Source organism: Odontesthes bonariensis, chromosome 17 (genome assembly GCF_027942865.1).
Source record: "Odontesthes bonariensis isolate fOdoBon6 chromosome 17, fOdoBon6.hap1, whole genome shotgun sequence".
NCBI lineage: Eukaryota > Metazoa > Chordata > Actinopteri > Atheriniformes > Atherinopsidae > Odontesthes > Odontesthes bonariensis.
In genome coordinates this window covers 34915149-34937822 of record NC_134522.1, presented here as the reverse complement: position 1 = coordinate 34937822, position 22674 = coordinate 34915149, and the positions used below count along the sequence as shown (strand labels likewise).

The window sequence follows — 22674 nt, the reverse complement described above, 5'->3', positions numbered from 1 at the left end:
TCTCAGGTGTTTGATCAGTATCTGAACTTCATCACCCTAGAAGACGACATGTTCATCCTCTGCCACCAAAACAAAGAGCTCATCTCCTACCACGGTAAAACCCACGTCTGTGCCTGGCTTTCTCCTTATCATCTCACTGGTTTACACACCTCTCTCACATCATTCCAACCTGAAGCCTAAAGCCAGTCAGCCATTTTCCCCTTAAAGTTGCAAAAAGCCAAACAGAAGCCCTAATTTTTAGTGAAAATCTTCACATAGAAAATATCCTCCTTTCACCAATATTGGTTTCAGCCTTCAAAGTATATTAGCTGCATCATCCGTGTGGTATTTTAAAGCCTGGCACATTTTTTCTGATCTCTGTCAGATGAGCGTTTAACGTGTTTTATGATCATGGCTCTGTGGAGACTGCTGAATGATGATAATGATGAAGTATTAATGAATCTTTTCCTCTCTTTGTACAGCCATCAACAGAGCAGACATCCAGGACACAGACATGGATACCATCATGGACACCGTCGTGGACAGTCTCTTTTGCTTCTTTGTTACTCTGGGTGAGTACAGCCCCGAGTTCACTACAGTAAATCAATTTGATTGGTTTGATATTCTCTGTTATATAGACCTATTAACCGTCTAATATCAACGGTGTAGAATGGACTCCAGCAAACCTAGACTAAAAATAAAAACATATGTAGTTAATTCTGTGTTACTAAACAAATGTATGGATCTAATAATAATGCCATGCATAGTCTACAGCTTGCTTTCCTGTAGCTGCAGCTGTTTTTGGTGCTATAATCATTATACCATTATACTATAATGTACAGTTCAAGAGGTTTGGACTGGCTCTTAATAGATTAGTTTAAAAAAACATGCCATTTTAAACCAATTATGCAATATCGTTCAATTTCATGGTTAGAATACCAACATGTGATCAACGTTTAAACGCAGTATGCTGCCAACCAAAAATGAAAACATAAAGATGAAGTATTCATTCAGCTTCAGACAAGTGCTCAGTGTCGTTGTCAGGCATCAACATGGATCCAGTTCTTCTGTCTGACAACAAATGTTGTTTCAGCCTGAGCTGTGATCAGTGAAAGGATGGCACATAGATTCCAAACGCTGAAACACAACCTGCTGCAGCACACGTTACCATGGTGATGTGGTCACACTCTGAGACACTCTGATTCTGTCTTTAGGTTCATCATATATCATTGGCTTTGTTGGACACTCCTCAGCATTCCTTAAATTGTACACTTTTACTTTGCATTTCATTGGTCTCAAAAGGTGTAAAGATTAAGGGATACAAATCTGACCCCTATGTTAACATTAAGAACGTGGTTACATCAGCACATGCCCCCCAAGAATCAATTCATATTAAAGTTTTTTGTTTCAGTCCAAGAGTGTCATGAACATATGGAATATTTTCGAGGAAGTGACAAAGTGGCGAAGTATAATTTAGAACACTTGAAATTAAATTTGGGAGCAGATACTGATTTGAAACAGTTTGACATCAGGTCATGTGGACTTTTTAGACGATTCAATGTGCTACCGTCTCTCTCCACCAGATGGTCATGTAAGATCACATGTACCTCTTTTTCCTGAATGAACATACATGACTGCTGATTTAGAGCCAGTTGAATTTTCAAAGAATGTTCAAGTCTGCAACACTTCTTTTTTGTCAAAAAATATCAATGATAACCTGTAACACGTTTAACATTTTGATGTTTTAAACTCTCTTTGTGGGATTAAACATCTATGGACACATTAAACTGTCTTAATTGTGCTTTGTGTTAGGAGAGTTTTCATGTGTTCAGTGGAATGAGACTTTATTGTGTGTTGCTGTCGTTGGTCAGGTGCGGTGCCGATAATCCGCTGTCCTCGGGGAAATGCTGCAGAGATGGTTGCTGTGGTGAGTTCACTCCAACTTTCCCAAAGTAAAAGCCTATTTGAATGTTGTTTTGACTTAAATGGTCAAACAGTCAGTTGTAAAGGTTGCTCAGACAAAAACTCGCCCGTGCAGGATGAAATGCAGATCTTTGCATAGTTTCTGATATAATGCTGTCAATTCATTCTTGATCAAAGACTTTTTTCTTCTTTTTTTTAATATATTTTTTCAATTCATCAATTAAAAAAAAATCTAATGGCACTTTACTCAGAGAGAAACCTAAAAAGTCTGATATATAAAACATGAAGCTTCAGACACAAAAATGCCTGCATGAAGGAAAGAAACGCACACACAGTTAGTGATGTTTGGGGGAGATGAACAGTTCGAGCGATCAAGCAAGTTTGAGACTGGGTGCAACTTTTGCCCTGTAAAGTAGGTTGTATGTGGTCATAGCACCCTTCTGGGCTTCATCATCCAATGGCCAACCCTGTGTCCCCATACCACCTGAAATCCAATGTCTGGACTCTAAGTGGCTTGCTCCATGTCAGGTGGAACATAGAGGCCAGGTGCAGGGTCCCCCTACGGTGACTCCCCTGGGAAACTCAGTGCTGTGCAGCAGTCTCCACCTGCCTGGCTGTCATCCATAACTCTCCTTGCTTTCCTTCCTCTGTTGCAGATGAGGAATAAATGATTATGCTTGAATGGTATTTGGTCATTAAGGTCTTTGATGTTTTGTACAAAGGTCTATATTTAAATGTTCTGTACTCATAGCTGAGCAGCTATTAACTTTCAAACAGCTCTTGAAACGTGTCATGAGAAATTCAAACCATCTTTGGATGCTCATGAGAGAGGCTTGGCCTGGTTACTCAGCAGGAATAACCCTTTAAACCCCCAGTTTAAAGGGTTTGGTGTGACACTCATCATCACTCATTTATTTGTGTGGCTCCTGACTCCTCAGATGTTTCAGATTCTGTTGATACTTTCAAAGATTCATAATTCATTTAAGGCTTTGGATAGCCCTTTGGTAGACCAAAGAATGTTGAATGGTTTTTACTGGTTTAGAGTTGTAGACTTTTTGAGGTATTTTTCTCCGTTTAGCCTAAACTTCTGTTAAACTAGCCTTAACTGAATTTATGGCTATATCAGTATCTCATTCAGTAGCCTGTCTTCATTTCACGCTGTCACTCTGTAAACTCACACATTTACAATATCATATTGTCCATACAAAATTCACATTTACCTTTCTGGTAATATTTTGCTGAATTTCAACTTCTTTGTGCCAAATCTTGTCTGCTGTGTGTAGAAGCTGGATAAAAAGCTCCGTGAGAACCTGCGCGATGCCAGAAATAGTCTGTTCACTGGAGATAGTATGGCTGCAGGACAGTTCAGGTCAGTATTCAAGCAGCCGCTTGATTTTCATCCATTACTTTCACTATTTTGAAAAACTAAAGATATTTTAGTTTTTGTCCCATGTAAAAATGTGTTATTCACTAAGGATTTTAGGTTACAACAGGTCAAACTTGAAATCAGTTTATGAATCTGAGATATCATAGGCTGCTTGGTGAGGGAAGGAGGACTCCATCTCCCATGATGCGGTGCTTAAAAAGTTTAAATTAGAGCCATAATTGCTTCATTGTCATCTCTTTACCAGTTTCCAGAGGCCCCTTTTTGTACTAGCAGACCGTAACATGGACATGGCCACACCCCTTCACCACACCTGGACCTATCAGGCGCTGATCCATGATGTCCTGGTAAGATGTCAGTCATCTGTCTTACCATGTTTGTGCTGCCTTGTTTGGCATTGTGTTGACAACAAACGTTGAGGTCCATTCAAGAGATGGATGTCATGATCCATGGGGTTTTGTGTTCTATGTTCCTGTTTTATTTTGGTAATCCTGTTACTTTACTTTACCTCCTCTCCTGTGTTACATCTGGTTTCTGATTGCTTTCACCTGTTTTAAATCCCATCATTACTCCCTCTGTGTATATATCCTCCTGGTTTTCAGTTGGTCATTGTTGGGTCATTTCATGCTGTATCCTTTTGAGTTCCTGAGTAATTTTTCCTTGAGATTTTCAGTTTTTATTTAATTCATCTTCAAAGACCATCTGTTGGCCACGCCTTCTCTGTCCTGCATTTGGCTCTGCTAACTCCTCTGGCTCTTCTATAGTCCATGACAATGGGCAGAATGCAAAGCCACCCGTAGCATTTATTCTAGCCCGGACTTCAAACAAACTCAGCCGTTTCCAACTTGAGCTGTTCCCAGAGGTTTCTAACAGATCGAAAGAAGAAAATTGTGCTTGCGTTGAAACCTATTGTCATATCAAAAGTAACGATCACGTGGGATCACGGGAGTTAATTTTGGGCTTACTATAGGGTACTAACTAAGAGTTAAATGAGTGAAAACACAACGTTATGTCAAACAGGTAATGTCTACAGTATCCATGAAAGGTTGAGCCTCTGAGTAGTAATGATAGGATGAGGATCTCCAGCTTGTGTGAGAAAAGTATTGAGCTGTTTGAAAACAATTTAGTAAGGATTTACTTCCTTATTTCTCTTCCTACTGTGCAGATCCTAATCTAACTAAGGAATATGGAATCATTTCAGTATGCAAAGAGCAGTTGTGCATGCCCAGTGATCCCTCAGAAGGCACGGGATCAAGAAGCGCATCAATAGCTGATATAACCACACAGACATGGGATTACAGTCGGAAACCTTTGTCAAGCACTCCAAAAGAGATTCACAGTAAAACTCACTTGGAGAGTGAGAGTTAAACTGTTCCATAATTTTGTGCAACCACTGCAAAAGCTCGATCACATCCAAGTGCCCTTATAAACCAAGCCAATCATCTTTCTATAATGGATATGCGATGCACCGCGGGGGTCTTTTCAGGTGATTCCGTATGTAAGATGAGTGTCACAGATCTGTCAGTGAGACAGCTCGCTGTGATTGTTCAGTGTTGTGATGGAGTGCATGTGAAGTGTGGCAGCGGTAACCACAGTATGACTGGATTCCCACCCGGAGCATTGTGTGTGGCATGTGCTTTGCTGAACTGCTGCATCATGGGACTCACACCAACAACCTTTCTGCTGCAGCACAGTTGTTTTTAGCATCAAATCACAACCAACGCTATCTCAAGGCACTTCAAAGATACAGTCCAATTCAAGCCAATCAAATCCAAATTTGTCCAATTCATACAATGCCTATAAAAAAAAAGAATTTAAAAAATCTTGCCCATCTAAGAAACCACCAGATTGCATCCAAACTTCATATATTCAATCCTCCTTCCTCAATGCCTCCAGCAGAACCAGGAAGGGCAGCCATCTGCCTCAATAGGCTGGACAGGAAAGGTCAAGGTAGAGAGGGTGTCTGCTTCCTGAAGCCAAACTGGCAGCTGGTTCCACAGAGAGGGGCCTGATAACTGAAGGCTCTGCCTCCCAAACTGGCAGCTGGTTCCACAGAGAGGGGCCTGATAACTGAAGGCTCTGCCTCCCATTCTACTTTTAGAAACTCTGGGAACCTCAAGTAAACCTGCAGTTTGGGAACGAAGTGCTCTGTTAGGAAAATATCTTACAATGAGATCTTTAAGATATGATGGAGCTCGGTCATTAAGAGCTTTATATGTAAGGAGAAGAATCTTAAATTCTATTCTGAATTTAACAGGGAGCCAATGAAGAGAAGCTAAAACTGGAGAAATATGATCTCTCCTGTTAGTTCTCATCAAAACTCTGGCTGCAGCATTTTGGATCAACTGAAGGCTTTTCAGAGAATATGTGGGACAGCCCAATAATAAAGAATTACAGTAGTCCAATCTTAAAGGCACAAAATGCCTAAATAAGGGGATGATTTGTAAACCTCACTGCTGGCCATGTCATTGAGCTGATAGAAAAGTTTGAACCCTCTCTGCTCTGTGGAGAGATGCATCATCATCATCATCCTGAAAACTGAGCTCAGCATCACCAAACCTCTTGACTGATGTGATGAGAAAAGTGTCCTCCTGCACGTTTCCTGCAGAGCTAATGGCTGCCATCTCCCCTGGTCCATCACCAGCCCCATATCATCCATGATGGAGGAAATCTGCTTGTTTTCATCTTTCTATGTTTCATTGGACCAAGGATCATCTCCTTGTCCAGAGCAGATTGGTGATTAATCTCTGAGTCTCTCTTCCTTCCAACCATCCACAGTCCATGGCTGCTTCTCTTCAGCCACTGGGACCTGCTTCTCTTCTCTTCAGGTGTTACTGATGCTTTACTTTTGCTTCTCTGGATGGAAATCCCATTTCCTCCAGCCGGTTTCTTACAGTTCTCTCACAAACATTGGCTCCTGTTTCTGTTTCATTTCTTCTGTTGGACATTTTCTATTTTCAGACATATTGCTTTGAGTGTTCTATCCTGGCTCTCTGACCTCTTCCTTGGTTGACCTGTATGCTTCCCTTTACTACATTAGTTTTATTTATTAGTTTTTTTAGGTATACTTTACAAAGTCAGAATATTTAGTTCGTAGATGAAATAGCTTTGTATCATATCTGTGTTTTTTTTAATTTTTTTATTCCTACATGAATCCTATTCACTCCTTGTAACTAACATTTTTAACCTCAACCTTTTTTTTTCTAAACTTTTCAATTCAAATTTTTAAATCTTTTATTTTTTATACCAAATTATTTCTGTGAACCATCTATGAGCTAAGGAATTGTAAAGGTACGTTGTTCATTTTTATGACTTCGCTTTTTAGACACAAAGCAGGTTTAATATTACAAAGATTAGCCTGAATGGTTCGGAACCTTTATAGACCTTTTTAAAATTGTATATTTATTTTAACATTGTGGCACTGAATCTTTATTATATCCCAGGTAATCAGATCACAAGTGAATTCATTCAGTACGAATTGGGATGCACTGAGATTGGGGCGTGATCACAAGTCTCCAGTTGTTTACATAATGCTTGATTTTTATCTGTGTCCACTAGGATTTCCATCTGAACAGGGTGATGATGGAGGAAGGCGGGGGGACAGAACCATCACCTGCCGGCGCGAGACCAAAGAAGAAGAGTAAGAAGATCTATGACCTCACTGCAGCTGACAAGTTTTGGCAGAAACATAAGGGCAGGTCAGTTCCTGAAGACCAAGTCTTTCATTTATGACTAGTTCACCAACATTCTAGAAAGTTTGAGTAAATGTGTGTGTAGTAATTTCCCTGAAATAGAAAACATGTACATATGTATATGTATATGTAGGGTGTGGAGGGATCTTATGCTAAGACCAACCCTCTTAGACTGCTGCAGTCATTTTTGAGGGACACATTAGGCTGTGGATGTCCTCAAAGAAAGACCAGTTACACTTTCTGAGGTATGTTTTGTAAAGTTGACCAGCCAAAACACTTAGGAATTATGAACAAGGGGAGGTAAAAGATTTAAAAGATTATTGATGTTTTATTTTACTTTTGTGGATCCGTATTCATTTTCTTGTACCTCTCTGACCAGGAGGGTTATACCTAACTTTCTGCCTTCTGAAAGGAGAAGACAAGAACCCACAAATTAATAATAACCAAAATTATGATAGGAATAATTAATTTCACTGGTAGGCTGGCATTTGTGTTTACATTGCAATACCTTTTTGGCAGTGACATCAACTGAATGGAAAGCCCTGGTCTCTGGGTTTATATTGGCCGTTTCACCAAAATTTGCTTTTTAAATGTTGATGCAGCAATAAAGATATTACTTGAAATATACACACAAATGAAGATCTGAGAGTGACCACGATACCAGAATGTCCATCTTGATACTGAATAAACTATATTAATATCCATTTCTGTATGTTGAAAATCAAAACTTTAAGCTAACATAAAAATGTTCCAAAAAAAAAGAGAAAATCTTCACATGCTGAATAAGTCGGTAATATGATTCTTAATAGTGCCAGTCTTTAGTTTAGTATCTCAACTTGCCAACTGCAATTTTTGTGCTTTTGTAGGCATTCACACAAATGGAGCACTGGAAGCCCAGTCAACCAGCTTAGCTCTACCTCTTTTTTGCCTTTAGGTTTTTCCTTGATGGAAATAGCTTAGGTGAAACAGCTGTTCTGAGACAATTATTAGGCTAACATTCCAAAATAAGAAGTGGCATGTAAAATGTGTGAGTATTTTTGTAACATAATCATTTGTTTTTAAAAGTGAATGAATAACTGAAAAATAAGAAATAAACATTGACTGAAAACAAAATGCTAAGGCCAGCCTTGAGTCATGACCAGACCAAGGTTGGATGGCTCAGGATGGAGAAACGAGTGGACACATTTCTACAAAAATGCACGCACCACTCTTAAATGATATCATTAGGACTGGTGTGAGTGCTCTGTGACAGGCTAAGTTCAGTTGTAATGTGTTGGCTGTTTGTTACAGTCCATTCCCAGAAGTGGCAGAGTCTGTTCAGGAGGAGTTGGACACATACAGAGCCCAAGAGGACGAGGTGAAGCGCCTGAAGAGCATCATGGTGAGACACCTACACAAATAACCAGGTGGTCGCTATAGTTAAAAAAAAGAAAAGAAAATGTTGTCTGTTGCATACCTCATTGACAGAACAGGTGGAATGTTTTCTAAAATTGAACAAAAACCTAAACCTGTGATTTTTTTATTTTATTTATTTTTTTATTTTTTTTTTTATAAATTTTAATTTGAACCTTTAACCTTATTTAACACACACAAGTACAAAGGAAATGACTGTAGTCACCAACTTCATTGTTTTTATGAAATATAAACAAATCTTGAATGGTCAATGACACACTCAGAAGTCCTAATAGAGACGCGTTTACCATTGTGTTAGATCAGCCTTTTTTTAATGACTTTTTTTTTGTATTTTGGAAACTAAGGATACTTATTGCAGTTTTTCAGAGGAATCTGTGTCCATTCTAGCTTAATACAAGATTGCAATGTGTGGTTGTTGTTTGATTCTCCTTTTGGTGATCCATCCATCCATCCATTTTCATCCACTTATCTGAGGTCGGGTCACGTGGGCAACAGGTCCAGGAGAGTCCAAACTCTCCAGCTCCTCCTGGGGCATCCCAATGCATTCCCAGGCCAGAAGAGACATATAATCCCTCTCGCGAGTCCTGGGTCTGCCCCGGGGGCCTCCTCCCAGTAGGACGTGCCCGGAAAACCTCCAAAGAGAGGCAACCAGAACGCATCCTAACCAGATGCCCGAAGCACCTCGGCTGGCTCCTTTCGATGCGGAGGAGCAGCGGCTCTACTCTGAGTTCCCTCTGGATGGCCGAGCTCCTCACCCTATCTGTAACGCTGAGCCCAGCAACCGTCCAAAGGAAACCCATTTCAGCCGCTTGTATCCACAGTCTCATTCTTTCGGTCAGTATCCAGATCTCGTGACCATAAGTCAGGGTTAGAACAAAGATAGACCAGTAATTCCTTCTTCACCACGATGTACTGGAGCAGCGCCCTCGTTGCCGCTGACAAAGCCCCAATCAGTCAGTCCATCTTTCGCTCCAACCTGCCATCACTTGTGAACAAGATGCCCAGATACTTAAGCTCCTCCACCTGAGGCAAGGACTCATCCCCAACCTGGAAAGAGCATTCCACATTTTTCCGATTGCGAACCATGGCCTTTGATTTGGAAGAGCTGACCCTCATCCCGGCCGCTTCACACTCAGCTCCTAACCGCTCCAGAGCGGAGGTGTCTCAGCACCGTATCATTGCGTGCTGACACATATAAAGCCGGCGTCACAGAATCAGCTTACAGGTGACAGTGTTGTTGATTTTGTGTGTTCCACCATGCTGGATTCCCCTTACACACTTGGCCTGTTCTGCCTCTGTTACTGTTGCTGAAGTTCTAGAATGGTGTCTGATAGTGGCAGCCTGCTGCAGTAGCTTTGAACATATTGTGTCTTTCTTTACTTTTTACCGGATTTTCAAATGATGAAAACACAGATATTTTTCTACACTGGTTTGAGTGCTGTGCTGCTGGAATGATATCTGTTGGTAACTTTTTCACATCTGTTATGATAAATAACCATGGCAACAGGAATGCTGCATGTCAGTTACATGTTTAAACATGTCATATTTTCTTCTGTCCAGGGTTTAGAGGGGGAGGATGAAGGAGCTATCAGCATGCTGTCAGACAACACAGCCAAGCTCACCTCTGCTGTCAGGTAATGAAAACCATTTAAGCCGAATTATTCCCTTCATTTAACCTTCTGAACCCCAATAACATCTACATTAGAGTTTCTTTTCAACACTTACTGAAAGATATTTCACTATGCTCATGCACCAGTCATGTCAGTCTTTCCTGCTGTGGCTTTATTTATTTATCTATGAATTCATTCATTCGTGTGTTCCCTTGCCTTTAACTTCTTTACTGTAACTTGAATTCGATGGTAGGGCAGGTGTGGCATTTGTCATGAAGGCGATGATAATGAAGCATAAAAAGGTCACGTTTGAAGTGGGGGATCTTGTGTTGTCATTATTAAATCTAAAAGAATTTAAATAACGTGATAATATTCAGAATTGTAGTATAACATTACCATTAAATAGCCCTGGGTTTTTGTTGACCTGAAGGAGCTGCTGAACACACAGAAGATAGCCTTAATTCATGGAGACAGTAAGTTATTGAGGAGTGTACAGAGAGACCTTAAAATGAATCTTAGAGAGCAGGAACGTGTACAGGAAGAAGCTGCAGAGAAAGCTCATGTAGAACAATGTGTGGTATGTGTGGTCAGGGAGGAAAAAGAGTCAGAACAGAGCCAATGAATTAAACCTGTTTTTCAACAAGTTCAAAGTCAGTTTAAACCATTAAACTTTGGAATCAGTTCTCTGTTGAACTCTAACATACTGTGTTTGTTGAGTCTTCCAATTGTGTAATTTCCATCGAATGGATAGCTCAAGTGTTTAATGTAATTTTGAAGTTAAATAATGCATTTTCTTCTTTTTCCTGTAGCTCTCTGCCTGAGCTTCTTGAAAAGAAAAGATTGATCGATCTTCACACCAATGTTGCCACTGCAGTGCTTGACCACATCAAGGTACAAAGCAGTCACTTTGTTGCATGAGGGTGAGACTCTACCCAAGGTTTAACTCAAACCTGCTGTAGACATAGATTAACTACATTCAAGGTTTGGCCTACTGCCGACCTGGTTAACTTCTTTTTGTTGACAGAGGCGCACCTCTCCTAACCATTCAAACATAGTTACTTTTTAAACTTTGCACATAACTGTTAGGGCCTCTGACTTAAGCCCCGAGTTTCCACCAGACATTTAAGAAGACATTTGAATGTTTCATCTTAAACCACTCAAGTGTTGCTTTAGCAGTATGCTCTGGATCATTTTCCCTCATGCGAGAACATTTTTGTATTTTTATATTTTTATACTCACTATTTACACTTTCCATTGACCTTCACCTTCACTACTACGAACACGCCACGTCAGATTCATCAAACGCTCTTAACTTCAGAAAAACTGTGTAAACGACCTGCGTAATTGATGAATGCCACCCGTGCGTATTTAACTGCACGTGCATGAGGATAGTAGATTTGCATACTCCACCCCTAAAATAATACCATATAAGGCTACGCTTCCTCTCTCCTGTGCCAGGAAGTGTTGAGTCATGAGAATGGCATCAAGGTGCAAAAAAACCAACTTTAGGGGCTCTGAGACTGAAGTTCTGCTTTCAGAGATCCAAAAAGGAAAATCTGTCATTTTTAGTGATGAGAGCTTTGATGACCAAGGGGAGCGCACGACTCATAGAGGACTGGGACACCCCCGATCTGTCTCCAATCTCCCTCTGAAAGGTTCCAGCGGCCAAAAATCCAAGGGTGGTGAGGACCTGGACATGTGGTGGAATTGGGTTTGATCGGCGTGTTTCTCTCTGGAGTTGTGGCTCAGCAAGCTGCATATTTGCAGCAGCACAGTCCTTGGCAGTCTAAATCGTGATGTCAGCCATTCGTCTGTCACCGCAAGGACATCTACACGGTCTTGGAACACACACTCTCTTCCAAGAGCCTGACGCGCTAAGGCATCCAAAAGTAACAAGTCAGCCGCTGGTTACGCTTCCCATAGACCTTGTTATATACAGAGTCAAATTAACCTTCAATTAGTGCATAGTTTAAGTCACACAGAATAATGTCAGCATCATTATGGGGTATAATGTATATATTTATTTATGATATCTTCAAAGTAATTAAATATACAATCCATTAGTGAAGCAAACTTGATTGGAATAACAGCAGACTATTTTACGTGACTCCTACGACAGGTCTGGATCACTAAATTCTGTTCGTATCTGAAAGAAAACTACGAAAAAAATGGTGAATGCGCAAATTCTCTTAAATCATTCGTACGCACGACTTAAGAAAAAAATCTGTGCGTACGAACGGTTGTTGCATGAGGCCCATTGTCCTTATGGTAGGTTGTTTCAGTGCCTAAAAAAAAAAAGACCCAAAGGACTGAACAATTCAGAAGAAGTTTAATACAGACTAATAATTAACGAACCAAAACCCATAAGGGAGATGGGAGCCTTAGTCAAAATGAACAAACGTGAGACCATGCTGCAAAACCAACTGTGCAGTGAGCCATTGGGTTTTGGCTGCTCTCCTAACTTCAAAATTCACAGACTAACCTAAAAGAATCAAAACCAAAAGACTACCAGTGTCTCCCAACTCAACTTATAGTTAACTAGAAAGCTAAAGCAAGGAGGGCAACATTATTAGACTGGAGATGGTGGTGGAGACTCGGACACTGCCCCCCTCCGGATTTATATTGACCCTTGTGAGTGTATCCAGGCAATCCCTAAAGAGAGAAGAAAGGACAAATTAGTAACAAAAAGGCCAAAAAAAATGACCAAAACCCTGACACTGAGGCTTTCTGAGCAAAGATGAATATCCGTCCCAGTCTCAAATCTCTGGAAGACTGAGAAGCTTTTCCTCAAGACTATCCCTGTATTTAGCATAATCCTGTTTTCTAGTCCCTACTGATGGAAAAACATCCCCATAGCATGATGCTACCACCACCATGCTTCACTGTGGGAATGGTGTTTTTGAGATGATGAGAGGTTTTCGATTTCACCAAAAGGTTCAATTTGGTCTCATCTGACCAGAGGATCTTCTTCCATATGTTTGGCCAGTTTCCCTCATGCATTTTGGACATAAAAAAGCCTCTGCTTGCTATTCCATATAATGTAAACTAAATCATTCCTACAAAATTCTAACTTGTTAGTATTTTCTCATGTCTAAGTACTTTAAAAAAAATTGTAATATTTGTAACATGTTATTTTAAGTTTTTGGGGAAAAATAGTTAGTAAAGATTGTTCTGTATATTTAAACACAAACGTACTGAAGAAATCATGTTTATTTTGATTTGACCACTCCAAATCTGAGCTAAATGAACGTTTGAAGAACATCTTCAAATAGCCCTTGAAGTTTAATCTTCTGAACAAATTCTAAATGTCCTTTCAAAGGAAATTCAAACAGAGTTATTAGATTTTATGATAGAAGCGATTATTTGAAAATCATGATAGTTTCAGAGTAACAGAGACTCTGATAATCTCATCATCTCTGACCTGTGAATGAATTGGGACTGGTAAGGTTTAAAAGGAAGGGGAGACTCCTCATGACTTGAAGGTGGCCTGGAACTAGCTGGCTGGTGCCTGGGAGAGGCTGCTTGAAGTGACTGTATCTGTATATGAATCAGGTCTGCCCTGTCGTGTGCCTTGGTCAGAATAAGTTTGAAAACCTCTGCAGTTTATAGTGTGAGTGCTGTATTCGTAGTAAGTTTATGTTTCTATTTTCAGAGTCGTAAACTTGATGTTTACTTTGAATACGAAGAGAAACTGATGAGCAAATCAACCTTAGACAAATCACTGCTGGACATCATCAGTGACCCAGATGGTATATACACACACACACACACACACACACATACATACACACACACGTACACAGACACAGACACACACATACATACATACATACATACATATGTATGAAATCAGTAATTGTAAGTTGATTTAAAATAGTTCCACTATTTGAGTTTGTCAAAAATGTCAGAAAATGGTCAAATGGTATTTCAGTATAATACAACATTCATACAGAATATATTCCATTTATCATCTTACACTTAGTAAACCCATCCCACAGAAACCAACTCGATAAACTGTGTTTTTCAGCTGGGACCCCAGAAGATAAAATGAGACTGTTCCTCATCTACTACATCACTGCTCAGCAGGCTCCTTCAGAGGTAATGCAACTCCACAACAAAGCAAAACACCAACACCAATGTTACAAAATGCCAGGCTAACAAAAACCACTTAAAGATAGGCATGAGAAATGCAAGGTAAGCTAAGGAATTTGTTTCAGTAGATTACAGGTTTTGATTGAGATTAATTTAGTTTTACTATTTTTTTTATTAATTTGTGTCTGATTTGTATCTCCATTGCCTTTTCAGGGTCAGAAAATAAAGTTTCACAATTTAAGGCTATTTTAGAAATTTAGATTTTTAACAAAGAAAGGTCTTAGATCTTTCTGATGATACTTTCACACTCCTAGAAATCCTATCACAGTAAAACATTGTAATTGCATGTTTAAATTTAGAATTGCTTGTTCCTATTAAAAGAAATATGCCAAATATATAGATTTTCCCCTTTAGAACTGTGTTAAGCTTTTCCCTTCAATACTGGACACATTTTATTCCATTTAACTTATTCATTTTTATATTTCAATCTTTGTACATGAAATTGGTAAAAGAGATAAAAATAGCCATAACATTGAGATAGATTTAGAATCAATCAGTCTGTTGTGAAAAAGCAGTTAGATTTTTCTAGATACAGTCTTAAAAATCCCATTTCTATGTGTATTAGGCTTAATGTCATTATATGTCAACAAATTAAGTGTAACTAATATCTATGAATGAGGTCTTGCGCTTTAAGAAAATGGTTCTTTTTTTCCCCTAAATCTAAATGTTTTCTATGATTAAGGATGTCTTATCTCTTCAAGAGTTCTGTGTCCACCACGAGGTCTGATTGTCCTGAGGAACATGACATTGGAGCTTTCTAAGGGTAGCAAACTGAGATCACCTGCTGGGCCAGTCGCCTCCCTTTCTCTATCTGAGCTGGACACTTAGAACTTGGATCTAACATCTCAGTTGTCTGAATCTAGAAACGCTGACAGCAGAAACAAAAACAACACCCCACTTAGCTGGGATCAGCCAGCAGCAAATAAGGAGCGCAATGTGTTTTGGGTTCACTTGACAGCGAGCTTTTGTATGATCTGAGCAAAAATTTCTGAAAGAAAATCTAATTTGTTAAAGGCAATTTTGACAAATGGCAACTTCACAGTGAAATACTTTCAAATTGAAATACATTGCACTTGGCTGTGACCTCCATAAAGATCAATTGGTGGATCAGGATTAGTCACACTGATGACCTCTAATTTTTGTCGCTCTGTCAATCATTGCACGTTTTCTTTCATACTGATGAAATAATCGTGTTTACATTTTGAAGCCTACAGTTTTCCTGAACCACCTGGACATTTATTCAACTTTTCTTGGTATTACATTCAAAGGAACTTTCACGTGCATTACTTTTAAATTTGTCGCTGAAAATGTTTGCTACAAAAAGAAAATCAAGCCCAGGAGAAACTTCCCCAAATGGACTTAATTCATTGTGCTTATCTCGTATCGCTTTTTAAATGAAAGTCAGATTCGCACATACTTTCTTACAGTCCTTTTTGTCCTATGCCTTAAATCTATTTCTCTATCAGACAGAGACACCTACCAGTGAAAATCATGGGATAATTCTGGCATTCAGCATTATGCTCAATGGCATTTAAAGACATGGACTGGAGAAACCATAGCTTAAACCAGTGGTTCCCAACCCTGGTCCTCAAGGCACACTGCCCTGCATGTTTTCCATGTTTCCCTGCTCTAGCACACCTGATTCAAATGAACGGGTCGTCCTCAGCCTTCTGGAGAGCTTTAAGACCTGACCCAATTATTTGAATCAGGTGTGCTGGAGCAGGGAAACATGGAAAACATGCAGGGCAGTGTGCCTTAAGGACCAGGGTTGGGAAACACTGGCTTAAACCAGTGGTTCCCAAACTGGGGGGCAATTGCAGGGGGGCGTGCGGATGGAATGCATGAATGAATCAATCAATAAATGACACTGATAGCATAACATGGAAAAGTTTTTGATGGGGCTCCCACCTAAACGCAAAGCAGAGGACGAAGCATTGCCAAATGTGCTTCCAAAGCAATTTCCTTCCATGGCAAAGAAAAGAAGATATGATGACACGCATCTTGCCTTTGGCCTCACCTGCAAAAGATTTCTTATGTACCAAAAGGGGCCCAGCAGAGAAAGTTTGGGAACCACTGGGTTAAACCAACAAACCTCTGAATTAGTGTACAAGCACTCCGCACCCTCCTGAGATACATCAGTCCCAAAAGGGAGCCATTTGTAGGTGACCTTTGCTCTGTGTTGGAGCTTCATTGATAAGACCGAGCATATTTACTTTACAATGACATCAGCACAGTCACTCCTGACTAAATATTTGCAAATCTTTTCTGATGACTAATGAAAGATAACAGCATTGTTAGTGTCTAAATACACCAACATCCATGATCAAAATAACCTGTTTCTTGTTATGACTTTGTTCCAAATTCCAGTGGTGAAGTAGATTTTTTTTGTCATGTGAGAAACTGAATGATTCATGTGATTTATTCATAGTGTGTGAGTCCTGACCTGGTTCAGCCCTGACACTGTGACTTGAGGGTTGTGGTTAAGGTTTTGTTTCTGTGTGGTTGACTTTGGTCAAAATAAAAGGGTCACGGATGGAGGAAACCTCTAGAGAACTGAATACTTTCTGTGATCCATCTGCATTTCCATGTTTATGTCAGTGAACAAAACAAGGACAGAAGGATGGGAAATTAAAACAATAGCATCTTTGTGGACAAAATAGACCTCGAACACAGTTGCTCACATGTCAGAAAGTTTGATTGCTTTCATGTTGTTTTGGTTATTTTATAGCATTCTTTAAAAAAAAAAAAAAAGAACATGATATACACTCTTGTTTCCATTACCCCTCCCACACAATATTCCAGAATTTCACGTTTCCTTAAAGGGATACGCCACCCCCAGGCCAAATTAAAGGGGAACTCCGGGGCATTTGAAGCGCATTTCCATTGCTAGAGGTTGTCAAATACTGATAGTAGGACACAGACCGGTGCAAATCTGCGCTCCCTGTGTGGAGATAGCGCTGTTCGCTCAGCCTGTCATGCGAGGCTAATACGTGGTGGCTAGGGGCAAGCGCTAACCCTTCCACGTAAAACAACAACTTGCACACTGCAGAAACGTCACACCACTTTATAAACCATCCGACAATAAAGTCACAAGCCTTACCATCAAAACCATATGCATGGTTCTCACATTACTGGCATGGGGACGTTACAAAACAACTTTATAAACAGCATGTAACTCACCGGTTAGTTGTAGGCTCGCGCATGTGAAAGCCCAAAAGAATCGATGGACGATAATCCCATATACAAAACAATTATCTTCTCTAGAAAAACTGCGTTCAAGTATTTAAAACATTACAACAATACATGCCCAGTAATATTGTTGTAATGTTTTAAATACCCCGGAGTTCCCCTTTAAGTGTATCCCTGCATTCCCGAGACATAAATAAGTGTGTGGGAGCGTTTTCCTGGCGACCCAGGCATTGTCCGAATCTCACAGCACTGACCACTGCTTGGTTTCGCGTAATACATACATGCTAGCGTCGCCAATCGAAATATTTCGCCCAACGTGAATTAATTTACTTGATTTACCTTCTAATTACTGTGTGAGTGTTGTACTTTCACATCGAGTGCAAATGACTGTGTAAATCAACACGCAAGGCTTGGTTTGCTCATGTCGGTTTGGGAACTAGTTTCCGGTGCGGAAAACACAGCCGACGCACACTCCCCGCTACGTCATTGGGAATCCCCACCCCCGACTTCCTCAAACAAACCAGCATAAAGTAGCCAGGGACAACCCAGACAACCGTGGCTAGCGAGCTAGAGTATTGGTGTGGTTTGAATCAGTGTGGTTACTACGGTAGTTGTATAACTATTGTATAAACAACCAGTCTGGCTAGCTAGCCACGGTTGTCTGGGTTGTCCCTGGCTACTTCACGCTGGTTTGTTTGAGGAAGTCGGGGTCTCGGGAATGCGGGGATACACTTAATTTGGCCTGGGGGTGGCGTATCCCTTTAAGTCGCTCATGCCTGGCATACCAGAAGAAAGTGGAAGCAGGTCTTGTACTTGTTAGTTTTATATATATATATATCTATATATAGATATATATATATATCTATATATATATATATATATATCAGTCATCTGCTGCCAAATCCAACCTAAGAGGGGCATCAAAGATATTAATTTCATGTGCCTAAGGGAAATAGTTTTTTTTTTTAGGGGGAATGTGTTCAAATTATACAAAAGATTTATCAATGACTACATCTGCAAAGTGCTCCATACCCTTTTTATGCAATTCTGTTAGCAAAAATTGGAAAAGATGGTTTGACAAAACTGGACTAAAGAGAGAACAATGGACACCGAAGTATTGTCTGAACTAAGCCCATACTCTGACACACTCTGTTGGTGACCACTGTGGACGATCAGTGCAGTTACAAAAGTGTGACCAAAATACAAGACAAAGTATATTTGAATCCCAATAAAAGATGCTGACAAGAGGTAGAGCTAAGCCTTCGTGGAATTTCGGAAATTAACTTAACGAATGGAAATAGCTTGTCTTGCCATATGTATTATTTTCGTTATAAAGAATGAAAAAAAGAAAAAGATTTGTGAATGAAGGTTGATTTGGACCAAAAAAAAGGTTTAAAATTTGGAGAGACTGTTGATTTTTAAAGAGTAAATACAGCTCTCAAAAATCAATAATGGTGATGACTATCATAATATATGGAAATGCCAACATAGCTAGTTTCCAGAGAGCTCATTCAGGATGTCTGCTCAGGAAATGATCCAAGGTCTCTGCATGCCACTGTTGATATAAAAAAAAAAAAAAAAAAACCCAGCAAGGCTAATGGCAAACAGTGCAGCTGTTCCTTTTACCCCACCTGAAACTGTTCCTTTTACCCCACCTGACACTGTTCCTTTTACCCCACCTGAAACTGTTCCTTTTACCCCACCTGACACTGTTCCTTTTACCCCACCTGAAACTGTTCCTTTTACCCCACCTGACACTGTTCCTTTTACCCCACCTGAAACTGTTCCTTTTACCCCACCTGACACTGTTCCTTTTACCCCACCTGAAACTGTTCCTTTTACCCCACCTGACACTGTTCCTTTTACCCCACCTGACACTGTTCCTTTTACCCCACCTGAAACTGTTCCTTTTACCCCACCTGACACTGTTCCTTTTACCCCACCTGACACTGTTCCTTTTACCCCACCTGAAACTGTTCCTTTTACCCCACCTGACACTGTTCCTTTTACCCCACCTGAAACTGTTCCTTTTACCCCACCTGACACTGTTCCTTTTACCCCACCTGACACTGTTCCTTTTACCCCACCTGAAACTGTTCCTTTTACCCCACCTGACACTGTTCCTTTACCCCACCTGACACTGTTCCTTTTACCCCACCTGACACTGTTCCTTTTACCCCACCTGACACTGTTCCTTTTACCCCACCTGACACTGTTCCTTTACCCCACCTGACACTGTTCCTTTTACCCCACCCCACCTGAAACTGTTCCTTTTACCCCACCTGACACTGTTCCTTTTACCCCACCTGACACTGTTCCTTTTACCCCACCTGAAACTGTTCCTTTTACCCCACCTGACACTGTTCCTTTTACCCCACCTGAAACTGTTCCTTTTACCCCACCTGACACTGTTCCTTTTACCCCACCTGAAACTGTTCCTTTTACCCCACCTGACACTGTTCCTTTTACCCCACCTGACACTGTTCCTTTTACCCCACCTGACACTGTTCCTTTTACCCCACCTGACACTGTTCCTTTTACCCCACCTGACACTGTTCCTTTTACCCCACCTGAAACTGTTCCTTTACCCCACCTGACACTGTTCCTTTTACCCCACCCCACCCGAAACTGTTCCTTTTACCCCACCTGAAACTGTTCCTTTTACCCCACCTGACACTGTTCCTTTTACCCCACCTGACACTGTTCCTTTTACCCCACCCCACCTGACACTGTTCCTTGGACCACTGCCCAATGTCTCCCCCTACAGCTGAGAAAAGAGCCACACACAAACGTCTTTAACTGAATTTGATTTGATTTGAGCTGAAAAAGGTTGTTGTACTTCTTTGTTTGAAGCCTCCACGTCGGTTTTCTGGGATTCTCTGAATCTTGGTGTTCTCTCAGACTCTTCTTGTCCTCCGTTGTTCAAGTCATAAGACACTCTTTCAGATATTCATTCTGGGATTATCCCCTCACCCTCTGTCATCATCCCCCTTTTCACTTTATCCCTCCCAATTCTAGGCCTCTTGTAAGTTTCTTTTTGTCTGTCACCTTTTTCTTACCCCTTCTATTTGCTTCAGACTCTCCAGGGTGCAGTTCCGTTTTCTGACAGATTTGTTGGGACGCAAATACACAAAGACACACACTCTTTTGTTCCCACTCTCACGTGGCTCAGCACTTGTGTAATTCCTTCTGGCTGAGGTGCCATGCAGACATGGACAGAAGACAGTACTCTGTGTCCATGTTTTTTTGTTGGCAGGGAACCTTTAAAAACAATAGTTTGTGTGATGAGTAATGCACAACTGAAACATACATTAATGAAATGTTGGAATGAACATGGCTGGTGATGATGCAGAGATGTTATAAATTGTATATTGTTATGCGTCGGCATTAATTTCATTCTTTCTAAACCATTAGAAAGCCTCTTGTGTTCCTGTCATCTCTTACTTGTGCACATCCTTGTGTATTTCGTATCTTTAAAGTGAGAAAGAGCAAAAAGAACAAAAGAAGTTGGCAGGAAATCTATTAAACCGCCAATGATTAGAAGCCAAAATTGATCATTGCAATGTGCTCCAATGCTTTTGAGGAACAACCTAAGTTGAGGAGCATTGAAGATTGATTTCACCATCAACTTACCCGTCCAGTGCTGTTGGGGAAACAAGGCCCAAGTTGTAATCGTTAATTAATTCATTGTTGTGATTTTTGACATTTTTCTTTTCTTTGTGCATGTGTGTGTTTCAGTTTGACTTGGAGCAGTACAAAAAGGCTTTGTTGGACACAGGTTGTGACCTTTCTCCCCTCAACTACATTAAACAGTGGAAGTAAGTCTGTCTGTTCTGAAAATGATCTAATCGTGTCTATTTGTATTGTTTAACTGAAACTTTACTTTTTAGTATTCAGCTATCATTCCTGGAAGATCCTTGGAATGGCCTGATTTAAACCAAATTGAAAATCTAGTGACAGACAGCAATTTTTAGGCTTTACTCCTATTGTGCACATTCAACAGAATTAACTCATTCTCATTCAAACAAAGCTGTGTATGTGCGTAAAAATGACAGGCATATTAAATCTCACCAATTGGGACTGTTATTCTTCGTGAAACGTTTGCATATCACTTTTAATTATGGTGAAATGTTGCTATGGATTTTCAGCACACAGCAAATGAGCTCTGGAGAAGAATAGACCAAGTCCATTTGAATCCATGAACAATGTACCTAACATTTTCTTTAATACTCGGCCTCAAAGTATATGAACCTAAATCTGGGAAATTCTCTGAAGTGGTTTTTGGGGTACACATTTGTCAAGAATATTAAGAATATTTTTAAGCATTGCCTGAAAGTAGCTTACAAGATTTAATGATTGGACTAAATTTGCACATTTCACATGATGCAAAAAACCTAAAAATATATTGTAGCTTCGTTTTTGTCCAGGAGGCTTTTTTAGAGCAAGATTAGCGATTTGACCACCACCCTGACCTGCCACTACACTGTTACACCTGTAGGGTCTGTTGTGCCAGACCTCCATGTGACAGTAAAAGAGGCATGTCAGCCAAGACAGCCCTACAATGTGTAATTCAATTCAGTTTTATTTATATAGCGCCAAATTACAACACATCATCTCAAGGCACTTAAGCACCTTAAGCACTGTAGCACCTTCTAATATTATGCAACTACTGTTGAACACATAGAACATGTTTCCATGCAAATCACTGTTTTTGCTTTACTCGGCCAACATAGCCAAAAAACTGCCCCCCAAAATGTTTCTATTAATAATGATAAAAAGGAAATATATTGTGGTGCATGTTGTATCTCCCTATTTTTTCTGTTTGATAGTTTTCATGTCTAGCTCTATATTATTTGTCTTTCTATATGATATTAAAAGTGCACCTTATTTACAGTAGGGCTTAAACATTGATTTATTTGATTTGAGTTTTTTTCTTTATCAGCATGTCTAGAATATCACAACATGGAGGAAAATTCTTTGTGTCGTTTTGTAAGTCATAGTTGGTGCTTTACATTTTTCAAAACACAAATATTAAAAGTGTGCTCTCAGGAATTTCTTCATTTTCTTTAGAAATGACTGAAAACTGAAGCACCTCTATGTCTCACCTGTTAACGCACATGTACACAAGCTGAGTCCTTGGTGTAGCAGCCTTTAGTCCAACTCTAACCTCAGGCGTGACATCTGAGGAGTGAAATGAATCCCAATTTCATATCACTTCCTCACTTTAAAAAAAAAATTCTGAAAATGATCTTTACAAATTCCCTGTTGTAATTGTAATGTCCAATAAAACACAATGTATTGCATCACATGGTTGTACCAGCACTGCACGAGT

At 40.0% G+C, this 22674-nt stretch overlaps 1 protein-coding gene across 2 annotated transcripts in view; it reads left to right on the top strand.

Moving 5' to 3' along the window:
• The window catches only part of scfd1 (sec1 family domain containing 1), a 52877-nt gene that overhangs the window by 6320 nt on the left and 23883 nt on the right, over positions 1-22674 (top strand). For both annotated transcript variants that reach the window (XM_075448319.1, XM_075448320.1), the window contains 12 exons: positions 7-94; positions 462-551; positions 1851-1906; positions 3186-3271; positions 3534-3633; positions 6845-6984; positions 8269-8359; positions 9952-10025; positions 10811-10892; positions 13654-13750; positions 14029-14099; positions 21081-21160. In XM_075448319.1, coding sequence (XP_075304434.1) covers positions 7-94; positions 462-551; positions 1851-1906; positions 3186-3271; positions 3534-3633; positions 6845-6984; positions 8269-8359; positions 9952-10025; positions 10811-10892; positions 13654-13750; positions 14029-14099; positions 21081-21160 — 1055 coding nt within the window. The remainder of the gene's footprint in view (positions 1-6; positions 95-461; positions 552-1850; positions 1907-3185; positions 3272-3533; positions 3634-6844; positions 6985-8268; positions 8360-9951; positions 10026-10810; positions 10893-13653; positions 13751-14028; positions 14100-21080; positions 21161-22674) is intronic.